Source organism: Ambystoma mexicanum, chromosome 9 (genome assembly GCF_040938575.1).
Source record: "Ambystoma mexicanum isolate Mex_15411 chromosome 9, UKY_AmexF1_1, whole genome shotgun sequence".
NCBI classification, from domain to species: domain Eukaryota; kingdom Metazoa; phylum Chordata; class Amphibia; order Caudata; family Ambystomatidae; genus Ambystoma; species Ambystoma mexicanum.
This window is the reverse complement of record NC_090931.1, coordinates 236,090,744-236,112,219: the sequence shown is the minus strand read 5'-3', so window position 1 is coordinate 236,112,219 and position 21,476 is coordinate 236,090,744. Positions and strand designations below refer to the sequence as shown.

Genomic DNA, 21,476 nt, shown 5'->3' with positions numbered 1-21,476 from the left:
CTCAAGTGCTACCGTACTTAATGTCGCTGGCCAAAGCTGGACTAGCTCACGCTTCCATCAAGATACATCTGGCAGCGATTTCCCGATACACCAGAACTGCAGGACGGTCGTCCCTGTGGTCTCATCGCCTGGTGAAGGAGTTTATGAAAGGACTGTTCCGATCGTTCCCGCCGGTGAAGGCTCCAGCCCCGGCGTGGGAGCTCAACGTGGTGCTGACCAGGCTCATGGGCCCGCCATTCGAGCCCTTGCATTCGGCTCTGTTGAAGTTCCTGTTGTGGAAGACAGCGTTCCTTGTGGCCATCACCTCTGCACGACGCATGGGAGAGAGTCAGGCCCTTTCCTGCAAGCCTCCATACTTGACTTTTCACGAGACGAGGGTGGTGCTGAGGATGCACCCCTCCTTCATGCCCAAGGTGTCGTCGGACTTCCATCTCAACAAGCACTTGGTGTTATCAGTCTTTTTCCCGTCGCCGGCCGAGAGGACTTTGCACTCGCTGGATGTAGCTATAGCGCTGAAGTTCTACGTGGACCGAACAAAGGGTTTTCGGAAGCCATCACAGCTGTTTGTCAACTTTGGACCTGTGAACCAAGGGAAGGCTCTCTCGAAGGCTTCCATTTCCAGATGGCTCTCCGGCTGCATCATGCACTGTCATCGGTTGGCAGACCAACCGTTGCCCGGCCGTCCGAGAGCCCATTCGACCAGAGCGATCGCTGCTACCACGGCGTTCCTGTCTGGTGTGCCCCTGCTGGACATCTGCAGGGCTGCTACGTGGAGGTCGAAACGCACCTTCACGAGATTCTACTGGGTCGACCGGGATTCCAGGGAGGAGTCAAGAGCCGGCCAGGCAGTGCTGTGCAACCTGTTCGCTTAAGGTGAGCCTGGTGAGGAGGTATGGGATGCTTAATGTTGAGTTTTATGTAATGCTTAATGTTGCGCCTTGCCACCTCCCGTGGTTGTGCATGTGTGTACTGCTATGTATTCTTATATTCATAAGCATGTTAATCCATGCCAGACCCCATTCTGGAGAAGGAACAAGTTACTTACCTGTAACTGTTGTTCTCCAGCATGGGTCTGGCATGATTCACATGCAAACCCTCCCTCCTTCCCCTCTGCAGATCTTCACTTGGTCATACTCCCACTTTACGTGCTACCAAATCTGACGATGGCTGCCAGGGGCGGGGCTTAGGGAGAAGGGCAGTCATTGGCTGGGGGCAGTATGACCCAGAGACCAGTGATTGGTTACTACTAAGAAAGACAGATCAGAAATGAAACTGATACTGATTTTTTTCTTAACCGAGGATTCCCAGCCTGACGACGGGGAATATTCATGAGCATGTGAATCCATGCCAGACCCATGCTGGAGAACAACAGTTACAGGTAATTAACTTGTTCCTTTCTAATGTAGCGTTTAGAGTTTTAAACTAATGTTGCAATTGTGTTAACTAGCATGAAATGTTTGAAACACATAAAGGCCATGCTCTTCAACTATCATAGGGTGATAGCAGAGGTCTCTGGATACTTGAGATCTTGTGCTAACGTTTAGAGCAGAATTTCTGAGTATCTTCCACGGCAGGTCCAAGTACCCTATGCTAGACCAGGCCTTGAAATGTGCACTCTACTCTATCCAATGGCTAGTGATAATTGGACTGACTCTTGGCAAGTAAAGTTACTCCTACATCTTGTCCCCTTTCCTCCATACTTGTTGGACATTCCATCCTTTGGGACGGGACCATAGCACTTTAAAGCATCAAAAAATTAACTTTTTTGTCCTTTTTATTTTTACGCCGTGCCACCCCATGTGACTGTAGCCCCGCCCTGCGAATTGCCCTCAGTCCTTTTTTTTCTCGCTGCGGTCTGGGTCAGACGCACTTGCATCACAGGAAATATTTTTCTTTTTATTCCCTTGTCCTTCATTACTTGCTCCGGTTGCACGGTCATCTTTCTTCCGTTTATGCCGGAACGTCTGGGATCCATGTCCTGTTCATCGTGCAAACGTCGTTTTGCGACGGTGGATTCCCACTTTTTGCCTGGAGTGCTTAGGCCCGGAACACTGTTGGGACTTGTGCTTCTGCTGCGACTCCCTCTCTGTCCGGGCACTCCAGCGTTGGCTTATCAGGTGGGAGGAGGTGTTTCAATGCGTTCCTCCTCCACATTTACAGCTGTTAATTGAAGGAAAAAAGGAAACGGCCGGTAAATTGGTTCCTATTTAGGACACCCTGGCCAGGGGACTCCTTCCTGGGGTCTTCTGGATCCGGGAGGGGCTCAAGCTTCTGTTACCAGGGATCTCCCTGAGGTGTCCCGAAAGGGATCTGACCAACGCTAGAGTTTCCTCGGAGCACCCCTGGAAAGGGGCTGCTAAAACTGGATGTTCATCAGAGGTTCCCCTTTTGGGGGGGTTAAAGTTGGGCCAAGTACTTCTGGGGCTGTTGTCACTGGGGTTATCCCAGAGGTTCCCCTTCTTGGGGTTATATATAAGACCGGCAAGATTGAGTTACTCCCTTTGAGGGGGTGACTCTAAGCCTTCCCACACTCAGACCTGCGGTGGAACCAATCCTGCTGAGGAGGCAAAGAAGCCGGTTAAACTCCCTCACTTGGAGCTAATCGGCAGTCTCTAAGGTGTCTCAAACACTCTTGTAGATCTAGCACCGGCTCAGCCGAGGTTCCTTCGCACAAGGCTAAAATGGAACAAAAGTCCCCCGAGCCCCCGTGGCGACCACGGCCTCGCTTACACCTGTAACACAGTTGGCCTCGGGTGTTAACAAAATGGCAGTCCAACCCCCGCTGTCCACAGTGGCCATTTTGACTACTTCTTACACCAAAGTTCACCATGGCTGGTACTGAGGGGCTGGTTTTTGGGGCACAGCAGCCTTTTCCACGTGTTGTGGATTACAAACATTCGCCTTCCAATGGATTGGCGTGCTCAGACTCCACTGCCGCACAGTTTCGCTCCCTCATACGTCCGCTTCCCTTGATTTATTGGATCCAGTTGGTGGAGGGCCATCCTGGCAACCATCCTTTGCGATCCCGGGGTTATGCCCCTTCTGAGCGCCCTCTAACTTTTCCAGCACCTACACCATTGTCTGAAGATGCGTTTCAGACATGTATGCATTCTGATCCCATGAAGGTGTACTTAATGATGTGTTTAAGGATATTTATCCTAAGCCGCCTGAACCAGCCCCTGCTTTGGCAATCCCTATGCAGGTCCCGGGAGTGCCACATCTCCTCCACTTCCTGTGGGGCCTCCTCCTCTGTCTCCACCTTCCCCCAGTCGAAAAGACTCCTGTTGCATAGTCAATTCCAGGCAACACCTAAACAAGTAAATCGATGTTCGCTACACGTGTCTCAAGACATAGCCTTGTCTGCATGGCCACTCACCTAATCGGTGGTGGCAGCAGCTACGCTCCAGTGAAAGCCGGCCTCTACTTCCTCCACTGCAGCATCTTGATCCTTTCCAAGGAGGACAAGCTTCTTTACACCATTGTGCAAAAAGGTATTTTCCAATTCGGCTCTTAAGCTATGTCAGGCTAATACTGAGCTTATCCTGGAGGCTACAAATGTCAAGTTGTGGAAGGAGCTCAGAGTTCCAGGATTGTATTCCTCCTGATAGGCTTGAAGACTTTAAGGGCGGCTTATCTGATGCCAGAGTTCTGGCGCAGGATCTAATGGAGGCCGCAGCCCGTCATGTATCCGTTCGGGGGCTTATGGTTGGAGTAGACCTCTCCTGTCAAGCGTGGCTGCATGCTACGAGTTTTTCTAAGGAAGTTCAGGACAAGGTTCATGATCTCCCCTTCAAGGGTAAGGAACGGTTCCACTCCTTCACAGACATGAAACTTCACAAAACCAAGGCAAGCACCTAAACTGCCAAGTCATTGGCCGTCCTTGCCAAAACACCAGCCAAGGCCCCTTCTAATCGGAGGTCGGGGTCTCAAACAAGGTTCTTCTCTGGTTTCAGAGGCTTTCAGGACTGCCGGGCAAAGGCTCCCACTGGTGGCCCTGCCGTAAACTGCAAAGGCAAGGTAGCTGGTTTGTCTCTGTCAACTGCCTCCTCTTCAGCAATGGGTGTTCTTCTGCCGATAAACCATCTAAATGTTTTTCCATCAGTTGCATGAGATGGCGTGGCAGACCATCACAGAAGACAGATATGTTTTGTCCATCGGCTGGGCGGGCTTCCGCTTTCCCCTCCCTGTACCTCACCCTCCTCTCCAGCAGACTGGGTTGTCCTTCCTCAGAGCCGAGGTACAGAAACTTCTAAACCTCGGAGCAGTGGAACCTGTTGGGGTGGGGGGGGGAGGAGGGGCGGCTACTATTCCCATCTGTTTAGAGTGCTCAAATCCAACCAGGCTGGCTGCGCACTACACTCAAACTCTCCAAATTCAGTCTCTTTCTACCCAAAGAGAAATTCAAGATTATGCCGAGGTAGATAAGGACCTCTCTCGGGAAGGTCGATTTGGCTCCGCGTACTAGACCTTCAGGATGCCTACATGCATATTCTGATCTGGAGTCCGCATCGAAAATATCTGTGGTTCTCCATGGGAACAGAACACTTCCATTATCATGTGCTTCTGTTTGTTTTCAGCTCGACACTGCGTGTCTTTACGAAGATGTCGGTCATCGCAGCATTCCGCAGACTGCAGTGAGTTCATGTATACCCATACTTGGATGATTGGTGGCTCGTACGCAGTCCTTGCCCACAGGATGCTACGGCCAATCTTCGGTTCACTCCTTCAGCTCCTGTTCCATCTTGAGCTGTCAGTGAATTGGCGGAAATCATTGATGACGGTCGCTCAAGACCTAATCTTTCTGGGTTTCCGTTGGGGTACCGTCAGTACCGAGTGTTCCTGACTTAGGACAGGATTGCTGCACTTTTGACCACATGCCAGCTCTTCCTGCAGTCCTCCCACATGTTGGCCTGGTGGTTCCAGAGACTCCTGGGCCTCACGCGTGTTAGCTCTTCCTCTCGCACGCCTGAAAATGAGGCGCACTCGGCTTGCTCTTTGAAGCTGCTTGTCCCAGGCTACGGATCCGAACTCCAAGATGATCCCAGTCCCATTCTTCCTGAAGATGGATCTTCAATGGCGGTCTTCCACCAACAACCTTTCAGTGGGGACCTCCTTCCACGAGCCCTGCCCACAAGCAGCGGTTACGACAGACTCCTCCCTCCTGGTGTGGATGCCTCACAGGCGCTCCCATATCAATTACCTAGAGCTCTTAGCAGTTTTTCTGGCGCTCAAGGCTTTTCAACACACTCGCTCAGTGTGATTTTAAATTCACACATACAATTCCGTAGCAATGTTCTACATCAACAAACAGGGGTGCACCAAGTCTCCTCCTCTCTCTGGCTTCAAGCTGCGCACATTCCAGGTCACATCAATGTGGCTGCAGACTCCCTCTGCCGCCAATCTGCGGCGAGTTAAGAGTGGGAGATGAACACTGGTGTTCTCACCAAGATCTTCCAGCATTAGGGTTCTCCAGCGATGGACCTGTGTGCAACCTCATCGAACCGGAAACTTCCTCTTTATGCTTCCAGGGACGGGCGCAAAGTGTCTTTCTTGGGAGACGCTCTCTGGATCCTGTGGGACAACATGAAGGCTTATGCTTTTCCTCCTTTGCCACTGATTTATCGGTCGCTCTGGAAACTCAGGAGTGCCTCCAACTGCACTCTCCTCTTCATAGATTCTTGGTGGCCAGCCAGGTTCTGGTTTTCGGAACTGCAGCACCTGTCTGTGTGCTCCCTGATCAGGTTGCCACAGATCCCCGACCTCCTTCAGAGCAACCACCAGTTGTGGCACCCCTCCTCCCAATCCTTCAGCTTGGCGGCCTGGTGTCAGAGTTCCGATAATTAGAGCAGTTCAACCTCTGAGGATAACGTGCGTAAAACTCAAGCGGCACGTAAACCCACAATAGAGGAGCAAGTGGCTCCAGTTCTGTCATTGGTGTCTAGCCAAAGAGCTTGACCTCACACAGGCTTCTATTGACAGTGCTTTGTCTTTTGTATCTGACCTTGCAACCTGTGGCATCTATGTCTCCTCATGCAGTATATATTTATCCGACATTGCTGCTTACCGGTCTACAGACAGTTGTTCTTTTTCACTGGCTAATCCTTTAATCAAGACAGTTTGCAGGGCTTCATCTTTTTCCGGCGTTTTGGGCCCCTCATCCCAAGTGGGAGCTGAATGTGGTCATCGCCGCTTTGTCATAAGCCTTTTGAACCTATGGCCAATACCAAACTCGTCTACCTTTCTTTGAAGGTGGCCTTTTTAATTGCGGTAACCTCTGCAAGACGAATGAGTTTCAAGCTCTGTCGAACATCAGTTCCTTACTTTCCACAGGGACAAAGGTTGTGCGTCTCCCTACTGGTTTCTGAATTCCATTTAAACCGGTCAATATCTTTACCAGTCTTCTTCCCGAACCCGGTCTCCGATTCCGGGAGGGTTCTACACAACCTAGACTTCAGGAGAGCTCTGAAGTTTTACCTCAACAGAACAAGCAAACTTAGAACCTCTTAACAACTCAGTTACGATTGGTGACCCAAAAGGGAAACAAGCCTCGAAAGCATCAATTTCTTGTTGGTTAGCTTAATGTATTTCCGAAGCTTACAAGATTCAAGGCCTTCAACCACCAAAGGGCATTTATGCACTTCTGGTCCGTGGCAAAGTGGCTGCTGTGGTCTTCCAAAAATACATCCCTTGGGAGTCCATTGCCATGGCGGCTATGTTGGCCTCCCCATCGGCTTTCTGCAGACTTTACTGTCTTGATCCACCCGTAATACCTATGGTCAGTGCTTGGTAATCTCCCACAAGTATAGAGGAAAGGGTGCGGGACGTAGGAGTATGGCAATTAGTCACCGTAGTGACTACCTTACTCCTAGTGTGTAGTCCCCTTTCCTCCTTACTACCACCCGCTGTCCCCTCCAAGTATCCTCTTATTGCTAAATGGTCCTGGATCTGGCGATGGAAAAGGACTGAAGGGCGAAGCGCGGGGCGGAGCTCAGGAAGGGAGGGCTGCGGTCACGTGCAGTGGCCCACCTAAAAATAAAGGTAGGACAAAAAAGTTAATCTTTAGATGCTTTAGGATGGAATGTCCTACGAGTATGGAGGAAAGGGGACTAACGACTAGGAGTAAGGTAGTCACTACAGTGAGTAACATTGTTGGTTGTGCCCATCTGGAGAATTGAGGGTCTGAATGTCTTTATGCTTGGTAGCTTGCAATATTTCTGGTTTCACCCCTGTTGCTAGCTATGTCCCCTAGCAAACTCAAATGGTAGAACAAATACATTTTGGGACTAAGTGGGCTCAGCATCCAATGCCTGTTTGACCACACCCACTGCTTACTTTGACTGCAATGAAATTAAGCATATTCCATGAAACCAAATCCATATTTGGTCAAAGTGAAACCTGTTTGTCTTTATCCCCATCACTCTGGTGGTTCCATAGCTATGATTGTTTCAATTGTGTCTACTTTTTTTTCCTGTAATTGTATTTCAATGTTCATATTTACTCAGTGGCATTTTTGGTTTATCAGGTTTGATAGAAGCACAGACAGTGTGGCATCTCCTGGGTTCACACCCCCACAAATGGCACAGAGAGCCTACTCGTCGCCGGATGATTTGCAGAGACAAGCTGTGGTAAGTGGTTTTGAGTTTTGATGAGCACATTTGGTTTCATTCATGTTAAAGTAGATGAGCTAGTCCCCTGCAGTTTATTTAATGATGGTATGTGGAATTTATAATGCGCCTTTAAACATATGTTTCTAGGCGCGACAAGACAACGTGGGAAACTTTCTTACTAGGCCTTTTGTCACTCAGATTGCGCAAGTGTGGGGAAGGGCAGAAGTGCCAGGGGTAGGCTGAAGTGCAGTTAAATAGCAAGTGCAGGCAGCGGGTGGCTCATAAGTGCAGAGAGAAGGGAATGTTGTGTTGCAGATTCAGACCCTTAAGTGCTGGGGAGCCCGGAGGCAGTGTGAGGGCAACTGGATATGCAGGAGCCTGGCCCAGAGTTCAGAGGGTGACAAGTGCGTGGAGCAGTCTGGTGCATCAGCATGGGAGAATAAGAGAAAACAGAAGCAAAAAGGAAGGTCTTGAGTTGAGCAGAACCACCTCTGGTTCCAGAAGCAAGTTTGAGGGGCCGGGAGATTGTTCCAGAGGGATGCCCCAGCCGAGATGGATCTGCCGCCAACTCTCTGCTTGGAGAGGTGTCTGACCCTCGGAGTTGGAGATGGATGAGCGGAGAGCTCGAGCAGGAAGATGCTTTGCAAGATAAAGTTGGAGGTAGAGCGGTCCCAGGCCAACATGGTCTTCATCCACTTCAGTCACTAGCTTTCTTGCTGCCTGCCGCCAAGGCATCATAGTTATGTAGCTGACGATCGCTGCATATTCAACCGGTGGGTACCCATCTGGGTTTAAAATCGGTGGTGGTGAGAATGGGGGAAGGGTTTGCTGTTTACAGTTGTGCACATGCATATTTCTAGGGATTGCAAAAGGAGATCTCAATTGAGTAAGAATATTGCCCAAAATCCAGCAACCACACTGCGCTTTCCAAGCGGAGCCAAGCTCTGTGATTTGGTAGATGCCCCTTGGGGTTCAGCAACAGGTTGCAGAAGTAGCACAAATATCTCTCCCTGATGAGCTCTTGTGCGGTTCTATCTAGAGGGCAGCTGCCTCATAGGTATCTAGAGTTGCCTCAGAGATAGTAGGGTGGTGTGAACTTAAATAAGCCCCCCCCCCCCTTTTAATATAGTTATTCTCTTTGCCCTTGTGAGAGCTGTGGGTGTTGTGAAGTCTCTAGGTAATGTCCTTTCTCCCCAAGCGTGAGCTCCCCCCCCCCCCCGACCTCCCACCCTGCACCACCTGTGAGGCTGGGAGCCCGCTCCCCAACTCCCTCCCTAGGGGATCAAGTGGGAACTCGTGGAGAGAGACTTCCCCTATTGGGGAAAAGGACTACCTTTCCTGTGAGGACTTCCTAAAAGATATCCCAAAGTGGCCTACTTGGGAACATCAGACCTACAAAAGATACAATACAGAGACTTGTATGAAGAAAGAACTAACATATATGCTCTGTTTCTTGCTGACAATAACATGCCACTTTAAATGGAAATTCCCTCAAGGGCGGATTTCGTCGAGTTTCTTCGGAGAAGATTCTTCAAGGCCTACACCGCATGGATCATGTCGGACGAGAAGGATTCCCCTTCCTTTTCAAGATTTGCTGCAACTGTGGTTTGCGGAATGTTTACATGGACGACAAACCTTCCCAGTGCCTGTACTGCCTTTATCCAATGCATAAGGAGGAAGATTGTGTATTTTGTCGTTACCTCTAGAAGCACATATTGAAGGATCGGCGCAAACGGCTGGAAAAGTGGCTGCCGGCCAAGGCCTCTGCACCGGGTGGTGGTTCCCAGAGGCATGCCTTTTCTGGATCCGGGAAAGCTGAGTGAGCTTCAAAGTCCTTTTTGCGGGTCCCCCTCCCACAGAGGTCCAACAAAAGTCCAGGCACTGCAAGTCCACTACTGTTGAGAGCTCTGTTCCAGCAGGTGCCTCGGCGGCAAGGGCGCTCAACATCTCCTGCTGCATCAGTCTCCAGCCAACGCTCGATCGACATCCAAGAGGAAGTCGGATCACCCGGGCAAGCTGAAGGTTGTCCCGGAGACGACCAAGGAAAGGTCCAAACTGGGTGCAGCGTCCAGCCTCTCCATGATGGATAAGGCCAAAGGGGAGTGTGGGCCCGACCCATCCCCTAAGGAGAAGGCCAAGCCGGAAAAGACCACGAACACCAAGCAGGACAAGGGACCTGGCCTGACCGTGAAGACCTAGGTACACCAGACGAAAGCGGCGCCTTCCATCAAGGTGGTGTTAGCATCCCTTTCGAAAGCCGTGGGAGCGGACCCTCGGGGGCGCTCCTCTGTTGGCGAGGATATCCCTTCCTCCCAGGAGGGAGAACTCGTTCATACCCATTGAGAAGACCCTGGTTAAGAAGATGTCGATAATCTCCCTGATGCCGTCCTTGCTGGACGCAAAGAAAGGGGGGGTGGGCGTTGAGGTCCTCCAGGTCTAGGACCTCTCCTCAGCCAAGGAGGATTAACTTGTTTATCTCCAGACAATCCAGGAGGACATTGGTGACAAGAGTGATAGCGGAGTCGCTCACTAGGTCAACAACGACTAGGATACAGTTGAAGGGCGACTAGGGCACTGGCCCTACTCTGGTGCCCCAGCTGCTTAGGCCTGCCCCTTAGCATCCTGCCCCCCAGCCTCCTCTTGGAGACCTCTCGTGGACATCCTTTTGACTCTTCATACTTTAATATCCGAGATACAACTGAGGATGCCAGTTGCTCCGCCACCTGCCTCGCTTGCGGCCCCGGTTCCTTCCGCTCCGCGGTCGGCAGGGGAACAGGTAAAGAAGAGGCACCCACTGCCTTCCTGCACCCTTCACCACCACCACACCGTGCAGATGAGACTGCGATGGACACGGATTATGGTGGGATGGGGGAAACCTCCTGTCGCCTCCGCCCACATCCTCGTCTCTTGACGATATCGGATCGTTTCATGCGATGATCCCCAGGGCTCTAAGTGCTTGCGGGCACAGCCGTCACCGAATTCTGTGTTTTCCGTAGCCGCCATGAAGTCATCGTCTGGATCGGCATCTTCTGTGGCGGCCACCCCTCCTGACAAAGAGAATAAGAACTTAGACGCGATGGGGAGGGGAGTTATCTATTCCACAGCGACGACAAACAAGGCGGCCAACGCCCTCGCCATCTCTCCTCTACTGGATTTCCTCCCCGACGAAAAGAGGTCCGAAGCTTTGGAGATTATGCAGGAAGGAGAGGTGGCTTTGGATCACGCGATCATGGTGTCCACGGACATCGCAGACTGCTGGCTCAAATCCACCAACTTCCGGCAGGAGGTCCACACCAGGGTTTTGGACATGCCCTTTGACTGGGGCAACCTTTTTGGGACTTTGTGGCTGAGTCCCTTCAGGCCATCAAGGCGGACACAGATGGCACATGCCCTGGGCATGCTTCAGCAACGACTGTCCTTTCGCTCCTCAGGAGGCAAGTCTACCCGATCTTTGCAAAGTTTCGGCGTGGGCTCCTTCTTACCATCGGCCCTCTTGTTAGGCAAAGTTTGTATGCAGTACCCTCTGGGACCACTACACACAACTAGGACTACAGGTGTAAGCAAAACCAACAGTTTTTGGTAGCGAGCTGAGCAGCCAGGCTTATCTCAAGAGGAAATGTGAGCTTGTAAGGGTATTACAGAGGTCTTCAATGACAAGTATTCAGATAGACACTTATACTCAAGGTTTCTTGGTAAAACAATTATTAATTTATTACACAATCATTTAGAAACCCTTCACTAAAGGGGACAACCAATATCGCACAAATTATACTACAATACTGATTACTAAGCAGTTGAGCTTCCTTGAAGTAGGAGCAAAAAGGCAGAAGTTGATGAAACTAATATTAGTTACTTTAAAACAGTGCAAATAGTTTGAGTTCACCAGAGGAGTTGATTCAATGCAATAGGTAGGTCAAAGTCAATGGGCTAGTGTCTTGTATAAGTAAAAAATGCTTCTGGTATTTAAAATGGAAGTCTTTGCCACGGTTCTTAGTACGCCTGCAAGTTGCCGAAAGTCCACAAACTTTCGCGCGAGAGACAAGTTCTCTCGGTCAGGTTTTCACAGTACCTCATTTTGAAGAAAAAGATGCAGCTGAAGACTTCTGTTCCTGGCAGATCTCGCTGTTCCTGCGCCTCAGTTGTGGGGACAAGAGGGGGGACGTTTGGACTCCTGCACTGCATGGAGACGTATCACAAAGCTGGCAAATTGGCAAATCTTCGATTCCGGTTGCTGTTCTTCAAGAACACAAGCTGGTATCCTTATCCCTGGTTAATCTTACCCAGCTCTGAGAATGGTATCCAGGTGGCTTACGAGTTGATTGGTCCCACCCACTCAAAGTAAGAAGTCGTCCTTGAAAGGGCTTCTCTGTCGAGGTGAACTTGGCGATTCTGACCTGCAGCAGGGCTTCACTGGGCAAACCAACGGTCCAGTATTTGCAGTAGCCGTCCTCTTCCAGCTCATCTTCGGTTCTTTCGTTCCAGTGGTCGTCTGTGCATTTCAGTCCAAGAGACTCGCCTTTTTAAACAGTTTTCTCCCATTCATTCCAGCCTAGATGCCAATCACCCAGCAGGGTGGCTGTCTTTGCCAGACAGCAAGCCAGCCAGCCAATCGCACACGTGCATTTGGGTCTCCTAAGAGACTGAGTACATGGAGTTTCGGGCACCTCCCTTACTTCCTGCCCACCCTAGACACTCGGGCGCCAGAGGCAGTCTTCAGTCATGACGCCTGCCAAAGGCGTAGGGACAAAGTGACCAAACCTAGTTTGGCGCGCAGAGACAAACTCTAGAAGGACCTTCCCAAAAAGAAATGGTGAAAAAAGATCGGGACAACACAGGGGGCTCAGACGCCATCTTGAAAAACATGGCTCCCATGATTTTTAGCTGCCAGTGTTCACGGTTGTGAAAAATCATGGTAGTTTGTTCTAAAACCACTGCCAGCAGCCATTTCGATAGGGAAAGGTAGCATTTGACTGCTACATGAGTTTCTAGACATAGGGGATACTAGGTAACCCCTCCAGCACTCTATTGTAAGATAGTGTGGGCTGGGTCTAGGAATTTAATGTCATGGCCCTTGGCCCTCACTGGCAAGTCAGCCTTCCAGTTAGGGCCAGGTCAAAGGCCTTAAAATCTCATCCAAGACTCTCTTGGAGTCAGTCCTGGCGCCTTTGGCGCTAGGCTCATAACCATCATGAAGACCAACATTAGAATGGGACTATTTACTTGTGGCTATTTAACTTGGGGTAAGATCAGCCAACATGGAGGCACACACATAGCTCAGTTACAAGGGACTGAGCTATGTGGTCTAGTCTTTTGGGTGTGGCAGGCCTGGGACTATTTTACCTGGACTACTTTACCTGAGACTATTTAAACCGCACCCAGACAGCAGAACATGCTTTGCGTTATTCTGCTGTGGGCAGCGTAAAGCTCACCCTGTCCAGTTCTTTGATGCCAGCTTACCTGAAACCAAGGACCTGCAGAGAGAGAGAGAGAGAGAGAACACTACGAAACTTGCCTGGAACAGTATCCTGTCTTCAATCCATTGCTGACTTCAGTTCCACTCACCTGAATGTACGAACTCCATCCGGCATCGCATGCATCTTGGAATACCATAACCTGGAAAGAGGAGAAAGAAAGACAGCATTAGTAAGCGTTTCCTCCCGAATGAAGAAAGCCACACAATTCTTACCTGGGTAGTCATCTCCTGGTCTGTATCATTGCTGGAACATTACGGCGCTTGGCGAGTAACATCGCAACCTGAAATGAGAATAAAGACACAGGTTAGCAATATAAAAGGCGAAACAGCGATGCACATAGCGCATTACTCACAGGACAGCATCGCCACACCGCGCTACCGGCCCATGCTCCTCTTCAAACTGCATGACAGCACCAAAATACCTTTCCATACCTAAAAGGAAAGAAGCAAGAGATTATTATTCAAACTAAGAGGAATATAAGAACTGCATATAAAGACTGTAAAGCAGCAGACCTACGGAGTCGCAGCAGGCCTGGATTCCCACAGGGGGGCTTGCACCAGTGAAGTAACTTGGCGCTGCTCGCCCCCCACATCTACGCGCCCCTGCCACGAGGAGCAGAACTGAGAATCCATCTTTTACAATATTAAGATGAGGAGAAGGCCCAAGGGGAGGAAGGAGCTGAGGCCAAGGGAGGTGGGCAAACAAAGACAATCTGGTATTGAATCCAGCTCTCCTATATTACAGACCCATCTTTAACAAGAGGCCTTACCAAGGGACCGTGAGAGGGTTCGAGAGTGCAAATCATCCAACCAAGGCTGGATGGCGTCCCCGTGGATACCAGGTGAGCGTAACATTTAAAGACTAGTAAAGTCAATTTAACTTTACATTCTCTGGGAAACAGTAGTTTATCCCAGAGCAGGTATTTAAACCTTGGGACAGCCTAAAAGGCTTCCCTGTGTCAATGCACTGAGGGTGCTGTGTGACACAAATGAAAAAATGATGACTGTGGAGTTGTCTAAAACTCCACAATCAAAGAAAACAAACACAGAAATCAAACGGAATTAAAAAGTTCAAAGCCCCAAAGTCCAGCAAAAGAACTGGGGGTCTCGAAGGTAGAGAGGAATTGGCACATTTTGAGCATTCTCCCCAACACCTCCCGCTGCTCGGTCCAGGAAACCAACAGGGCCTGTTCCAAGGCCTGCAGAGGACGTTGTCTGGGACCACAAGGCGGCCTGTCGAACTCCAAGCAGGAATGAACCAGCCAAGTCGTCGGGCCCCCACCTGTGCACCCCGGTGGGAGGCCGGCTGGTGAACTTCGTCAACGTGCATTTCCACCGACCGCTGGGTGCTGGACGCTCTCGCCCACGGACACAATTTAGTGTTCCAACGGAAGTGTCCCTGAATACCACAGGTGGCCGGCAACAAAAACACGTCCTTCAGCTGCTGCTGGAGGTGCGGGCCATGTTAAGGAAATGGGTGATGGAGCTGGTCCCAAAGCAACTTCGAAGATCCAGAGTTTATTCAAGGTACTTTCTCGTTCGAAAGAAGACCAGGGGCTGGAGACCCATTCTCAACCTGCGACGACTGAACAAATACATAAGGTCCCAAAAGTTCTGCATGGTCACTCTGCAGCACGTACTTGGACAGCTGTAAGAGGGAGACTTTCTGTCGTCGTTGGACCTGGAGGATGCCCATTTCCACATCCCCATTCACAAAATACATCGCAAGTTTCTGCGCTTTGTCGTTCAGGGGAAGCATTACCAGTTCAAGGTCCTTCCCTTCGGACTGAAGTCGGCACCTAGGGTCTTCACCAAGTGCCTGGTGCCAGTGGCGGCCCATCTACAGCTGCAAGGGATCTACGTCTACCCTTACTTGGGCCCCACCCGGGCCAAATCAAGAGAGATCGCAGTCGACCATACAGCGAGGGCCATCTGCCTACTGACAGAGCAGGGGTTCTCGGTGAACTATGCAAAGTCCTGCTTGACTCAATCGCAGGACGCTCTGTTTCTAGAATCTCGACTCAACACGTTATCATGCCTGGCATCACCATCGGAAGAGAGGCTAGTGGCCATCCTGGGTAAGGTGCAGCGGCTGCTAGCACTGAAGATCGCCACAGTGAGGGCCATTAAGTTGCTGATTGGCGTGTCATGCATTTACCTCGGCTCTGCAGGTTACAAATGTGCCCACTGCAGGAGTTCCTAGATAACCGTTGGGTCCAGGTATCTGAAAGTTTCGAAGACCAGATCCGGCTCTACAAGGGTTTCCGTCGGCGATGAGTCGGTGGGGCGTGCGCTCGCACCTGACCCGGGGCACGGATTTCCAGACCCTGTCACACCAGGAGACTGTCTAGACGGACGCTTCCCTGGAAGGATGGGGAGCCCACACCGGAAACCTTCACGCAAGAGGCCTGTGGCTGCCGGAGGAGAAGACGTTGCACATCAACGTCCTGGAGCTATGTGCAGTGTTTTAGGCCCTCTGATCGTTCCTGCCGTCCCTCATGGGCAAGGTGGTGCAGATCTTCAGACAATACCACCACAATGTTTTACATCCAGAAACGGGGCACCAGATCCCCATGCGCTATCCAGAGAGTCACAGGACTTTTGGCATTGGGCCGTCGCCCACAGGATATTCCTTATCCCATTTCATCTGGCCGGAGTAAAGACTAGTTTGCGACGGCGACGAACACCAAGTGGCAGAGGTTTGCCAGCAGGTTCCCCCAGCAGGGGAGCATGGGGGACGCATTCTCATTCGCTTTTAAGTCCTCTTTCTGTATGTGTTCCCTCCATTGCCGTTGTTACTTCGAGTCATCAATCAACACAGACTCTGCCGGTGCCGGATGATGATGATCATCGTCGTCCCGTCGTGACCGAGGCAGATCTGGTACCCAGACCTTCCCAGCATATCGGTGTCCCCTCTGGTCGAGCTACCGGTGGTCGCAGATCTGCTCACCGGGGAAGGAGGCGCCATTCTCCACCACGTTCCAGGGTCTCTGAACCTGAAGGCCTGGCTACTGCAGCGCTAGATTTCGATGGCTATGATCTTCCGGCGGACTGCAAGGAAGTGTTCACTAAGGCTAGAGCTTCGTTTACCTTGAAATGCTACAGACAAGTGGAAGATATTTGCTGTTTGGTGTTGTTCCCAGAAGATGGGTCTTCTGAGGGTCAAGGCCCCTCAAGTGCTTCCATATTTGCTGTTGGCTAAATTGGGGCAGGCTCACGCCTCCATCAAGGTTAATCTGGCAGCCATCTCCCGCTACACCAGATCCCCAGGACGACCCTCCTTGTGGTCGCACAGGTTATTCAGGACTATTTTGCTCGTTCCTTCTGTGGAAGGCTTCGGCCCTGGTGTGGGAGCTTAATGTGTGGCTTAATAGGCTCATGGGACCCACGTTAAAGCCTATGCATTCTGTTCCAATCAAGTTTCTATCGTGGAAAAGCTTTTCCCATGGCCATCAGCTCTGCACGATGAGTGGGGGAGATCCAGGCCCCATCCTGTAAACCCCCTTACTCTTACGGCCTGTCCCCTTGCCTCCATACTGCATGGGCGTCCCTTCCGAGGTATGGTAGACGGAACCTTTTTCACCAGAAAAAAAATCGTACTCTTTAAAGTTCGAGGCGTGCGGCCCAGGGAGCATGCGCTGCCCTGACTCGGCCGCCAATTCCCAGTCCCCTTTTCTGCATCGATTGGAACGGCCCGAATTCACCAACGCTCCTGGGTTTGGCTTCGGCCATGTAATTCCAAGGGCATACGCTGATTCCCTTGTCTCTTTTTGTCTTTTTATCATTCAGGTACTCTGTCCTCAGGCGTCACGCTCCTCCACGGCACATGTCGACTTCCACAGGGTTCAGCAGGTGTCCATCATGCAACTGGCTCTTCCCAACCTCAGACCCCCACGCCCTCTACCTACGTTGCCTTGGCCCAGACCACAGTTGGCAAGCTTGTACAGTGTGCGGCTCGCTGTCCTCGAAAGCGCTGAAGAACAGACTAGCCAGGTGGACGGAGTCAGGCAGTGGAGGAAGTCCCAGCAAGCTTTTACTCTAGGATTTTCGCCATTCAGAAGAAGAACCAGGCGGGCCTGAGAGTTGTGATGGACCTTTCCACCCTCAACCTCTCCTTACCCCTTCATAAATTCAAGATGGTTATGCCAGATTTTTATAGTGAAGACATTGTGCAAGGTAGACTGGATGTGCTCCCTGGATCTGAAGGACACGTACCTACATGTCCCGATTTGGCAGCCCCATCGTTCTTTCCTACGGTTCAGGATCATGGGCTACCATTTTCAGTACAAGGTGTTAGTTGGACTTCAGAAAAACTGTCCTAAGGGCTTAGTAAAACCATTCAACTGAGGCAGTACAAGACTCCACTCTTAGTATAAGGCTGTACCACCTGCGTATAGGGTAGCGTAGACCGAGCAGCCAGGCTTATCTTAGGCGGGAGAGAGGGCAGTAGACCCAGTACAAGTGAAATTGTAATACAAATGATCCAAAGAAACACTGAAACACTATGTATTGTAAAAATAAAGGATTTACTTAAATACAGGTAGGCCCAGATAAATCTAGGGGTTAAGTAAGTACTAACACAATATATGAAATCACAATATAAAAACACTATACTTGAAATCCACAGACCCAAGTATAGACCTTATTTGGAACACTAACATTAGTTCTAGGGAAGTCAAAACCTTGTTATACACATTTAGTATAGGCCAAGCCTATTCTTTGGGAGTAAAAGACCAATGGTTACTTTCAGATTACATTCAGTAATACAAGGGCAGTAGGCCCTTCCAGTTGTACAGTGACTGTTAGAACTAATTACATAAACAGTGAACCGGACAATATACTTTTGAATAGTGAAACACTTATCCTAGGTGCAGTAAAAACCTATAACTACTTTTGTCATAACGCAGTTATACCAGGTGAGTAAAACCTAAGGATGTAATCTACAATTACCAATGTTTTTGAAATCGGGGAACCCCAGATTGAGGTAAGCAATAACTCTGGTAACTTATTTTGGATGGCACACAGCTAACACAAGGTAAGTAAAACCCACATACTTTAACTTCACAATGAAGGGGAAAGTAAAACCCAATGTCACACTTTACTGAATAGTTATTCTAGGTAGGCAACAACCTAATGTGTCCTTATTAAGGACAGGCTAATAGCAAGTCAGGGAAGCAAGACCCAGTTGGAGGACACTCATACAATTACCCTACAGGAATAATCTGGTGAAACCAACACATTGCTTTTCTAAAGAGGCACAACCTAATCACAGGTGAGTAAACTACCTTCACATCTACTTTCTATTAGACTGGCAACACAGTGGCTAAGGAAGACAAGATGTTAACCATACTTTAGTGCATCACACATTCAAGATCAGTAAGAACTTTTGTAACTCTTCACTCTTAGAATTACAGTTACCAACCAACTCTTTACAAGTAAGTAAAACACTGATTTCTTTTCTAGGCAGAAGTCCCAATCCCTTCAAAGTCTTTCCCTTATTCTTGGAGCCATGAGTGTTCTCAGTGGCAGAAGGGGGGGGGGTCACTAGGACTAGTGACAAACAGGCAGTGTTAGAATAAGTTCTTTAGTAGCAAAGTCAGGTTCCTTAGGTAAAGTGGGCAAACAGGTGAGTCCTTTACTTTTAGAGTTAGAAGAGGGTCCAGGGGCTTCACAGAAGACACCCCAGTAGGATTCTAGCAGTGGGACTGGGTGCACTGGATGAGGGACCTCCCAATCACAGAAAACACCCCAAAAGGCTTAAGGTAAGTATATACCCAATCCAACACAGTACCTCAGCAATGAAGAAGAGATTGCAGCAGGAGAACTTCAGGGACTGCAGCCAAATGCCCGGTCAGTGGATTCCTTGTCCTGCAGACTGAACACAAGACCTCGGAAGGGACTTTGCAGCAGGGATCGATGAAGAAGGCTCTAAGCAAGATTTCTCTCGTGGCTGAATGCGGTTCTGCGGTTTTGGCGCCTTTTCAAGGAGTACAGAATAAGACAGAAAATTGCGGTTTAATTCTTGTCGTTTTAACGGTCCAGCACTCTTGTGAGGGGACTTTTCAGATTTGATTCGTGTCTGTGGAGATACACCAAGATGCCCACGAAGTTTCGGCGAGATTCGGAATTCGGAAGACCGTGCACCGCACAGTGGCAGGAGGTCCCAGGGTATTGGGGTATTGCAAGAACGCAAGGTCACAGCAACTCTTGGGATGCCTCAAAATGCAGGTCTTAAGTCTAGTGAGTCTCACCAGGCTCTGGGTTTCGGTCGTCGTTTTCGGAGACCCCAGGTCGATTGTAAGGAAGGGCTGCAGCAGGCTCTCTGGTTACACAGCAGGCTCTCTGGTCACACAGCAGGCTCTCTGGTCGCTGGGCATTATCTCTGCCGCTTTTCCTTAGTCATCCTCTTCGATTTTCTGTTCCAGTGGTCGACATGACTTCAGCTTCCAGGTTTCCAGTATTAATCGGGAACTACAGCACAACCTCTGCATTCTATCCCCGCATTTTACAAGAAAGGGGCGTCTGGTTGTCCAATCAGGACAGCCAGCTCCCCCACTGGGGTTTGTCCCAGTTGAAGCAAGGCGTAAGACAAAGGATGGGGAAGTTTTGGACTCCTCCACCACTTCCTGTGCTTACAGACTGACTGGAGCCTGGGCGGGGTGTCCAGGGGGGACTCCAGCCGAAGACAGAAATCACACAAAGGAATTTCCCGCCCTGGATGTCAGGGGAAGGAACAAGAAAAGACGAACACTAAAATGGCAGAAAAAAGACTGGGGCCATTTTGGTAAAATGAGCACCCTTTGGTGCCTTTACTGCAGCTGTGGTTACAGCCCACGGTAAAGGTGCCCCAAATTAGTAAATGGTATCACTGCCACCAGCCATTAAAGGTAAGCTTGTCACTGTAACAGGGTTGTTAGTTTTAATGTGAAAGGGGATACATTGCATCTCCCCAGCACTCCACATAAGGTGGGGGTGTGCTGGTTTCACTTTACAAAATGTAAAAGGGATCCAAAGATCCTTTCTACCCTTGGGAACTGTAGTTCACTCAATGTTAGCACAAGAAAGTTAAATGGGAAGCCCCTAGGGCAACCCAGCAACAACAGGCACGTATTGCCAGTAAGTTGTTAAACATGATAACTTTAAAAAGACACTATGGAGAGTCTTAAAAATGACACCCATAAAAAGAATTAAAGATTAGGTGAGTGTGACAAAAGGTTCCCACTCACTGAGGTATTAATGAAAAATATCCCACTAGAAAAGCAAGAACCAGGAAAGGAAGATTTACCAGCTCTGTGGAAATCTTACCTAACACAAGGTCCTTCCTTTTGGCCTCAATTCGGCCCCCAGTGTCTTTACCATGCCTGTGAATACGGTGGCTGCCCTCCTCGGAGCGCAGGACCTCCATCTACCCATACCTCGACGACTGGCTCGTGAGGGCTACATCTCCGGAAGTGTTTTACCACTCTTCCCATGCCCTTATGAACACTGCACGATCTGGGCTTCTCGCTCAATCTCAAGAAGTTGCAGCTGCAGCCCACGCAGACTGACATTCTTGGGCCTCATCTCGGACACGTGCTCCGAGAAGGTATTTCTGTCGGAGGACAAGATCTTGGCCATCAATAGGGCCTCCACCCACTTCCTCAGCAGAGGGGGGACCTTGGCATGGTTGTACCAGCATCTCCTGGGTCTCTTGGAGGCGGTACTATTAGCCGTTCCACACACGAGATTGAGGATGAGGAGGATTCAGCTGCACTTCGCAGCTTCGTGTTATCCAGAAAGGGGCGCTCAATCCGAGATGATTGTTCTCCAGCATAGGGTCTGGCATGGAAGTAAAGAAAAATCAATTTCACTTCTGAACTGTCTTTCTCCTAACAACCAATCGCTGGTCTCTGGGTCATACTGCCCCCAACCAATGACTGCCCTCCTCTGGCAGCCATCTTCAGATTTTTACCACAGGTTAGAGTGGTGGGAATCCTCTTGATTAGCTCTCAGGCTTTTAACTGCATTTTGCGCTTTTTCTTAGTTTTCTCAATTTTGTCGGTCAATTGAGCCTCAAACTCCATCGATCCATCATCTGACTAATGGGGACCCGTTTTTCTGAACTTTCTACGCCCCTCAACGGGGGTTTATGGTTCCCTTCTTGGAGGATTCCGGAAGATTCTTTGAGGACTACTCCGCATGGACATGGCTGAAGATAAAGGAGACTCTACGCCTCTGTTCAGGATCTATCCTGGATGTGGACTACGGAACCTTTTCCTGGATGATGGGCACTCCCCGTGCCTTTACTGCCTACATTCCGACCAAACGCATGTGGAGGAGACCTGTGCGTTCTGCAAGGATATGGTGCCTCGCACCATGAAGGTCCGTTGCAAGCGGCTCTCCGAGTGGTTCCAGAC

General features: G+C 50.0%; 1 protein-coding gene across 1 annotated transcript in view; it reads left to right on the top strand.

The window, feature by feature from the left end:
* RBM7 (RNA binding motif protein 7) overlaps positions 1-21,476 on the top strand; it is a 248,578-nt gene that overhangs the window by 174,040 nt on the left and 53,062 nt on the right. Inside the window, exon 4 of the mRNA XM_069614528.1 lies at positions 7,523-7,625. Coding sequence (XP_069470629.1) covers positions 7,523-7,625 — 103 coding nt within the window. The remainder of the gene's footprint in view (positions 1-7,522; positions 7,626-21,476) is intronic.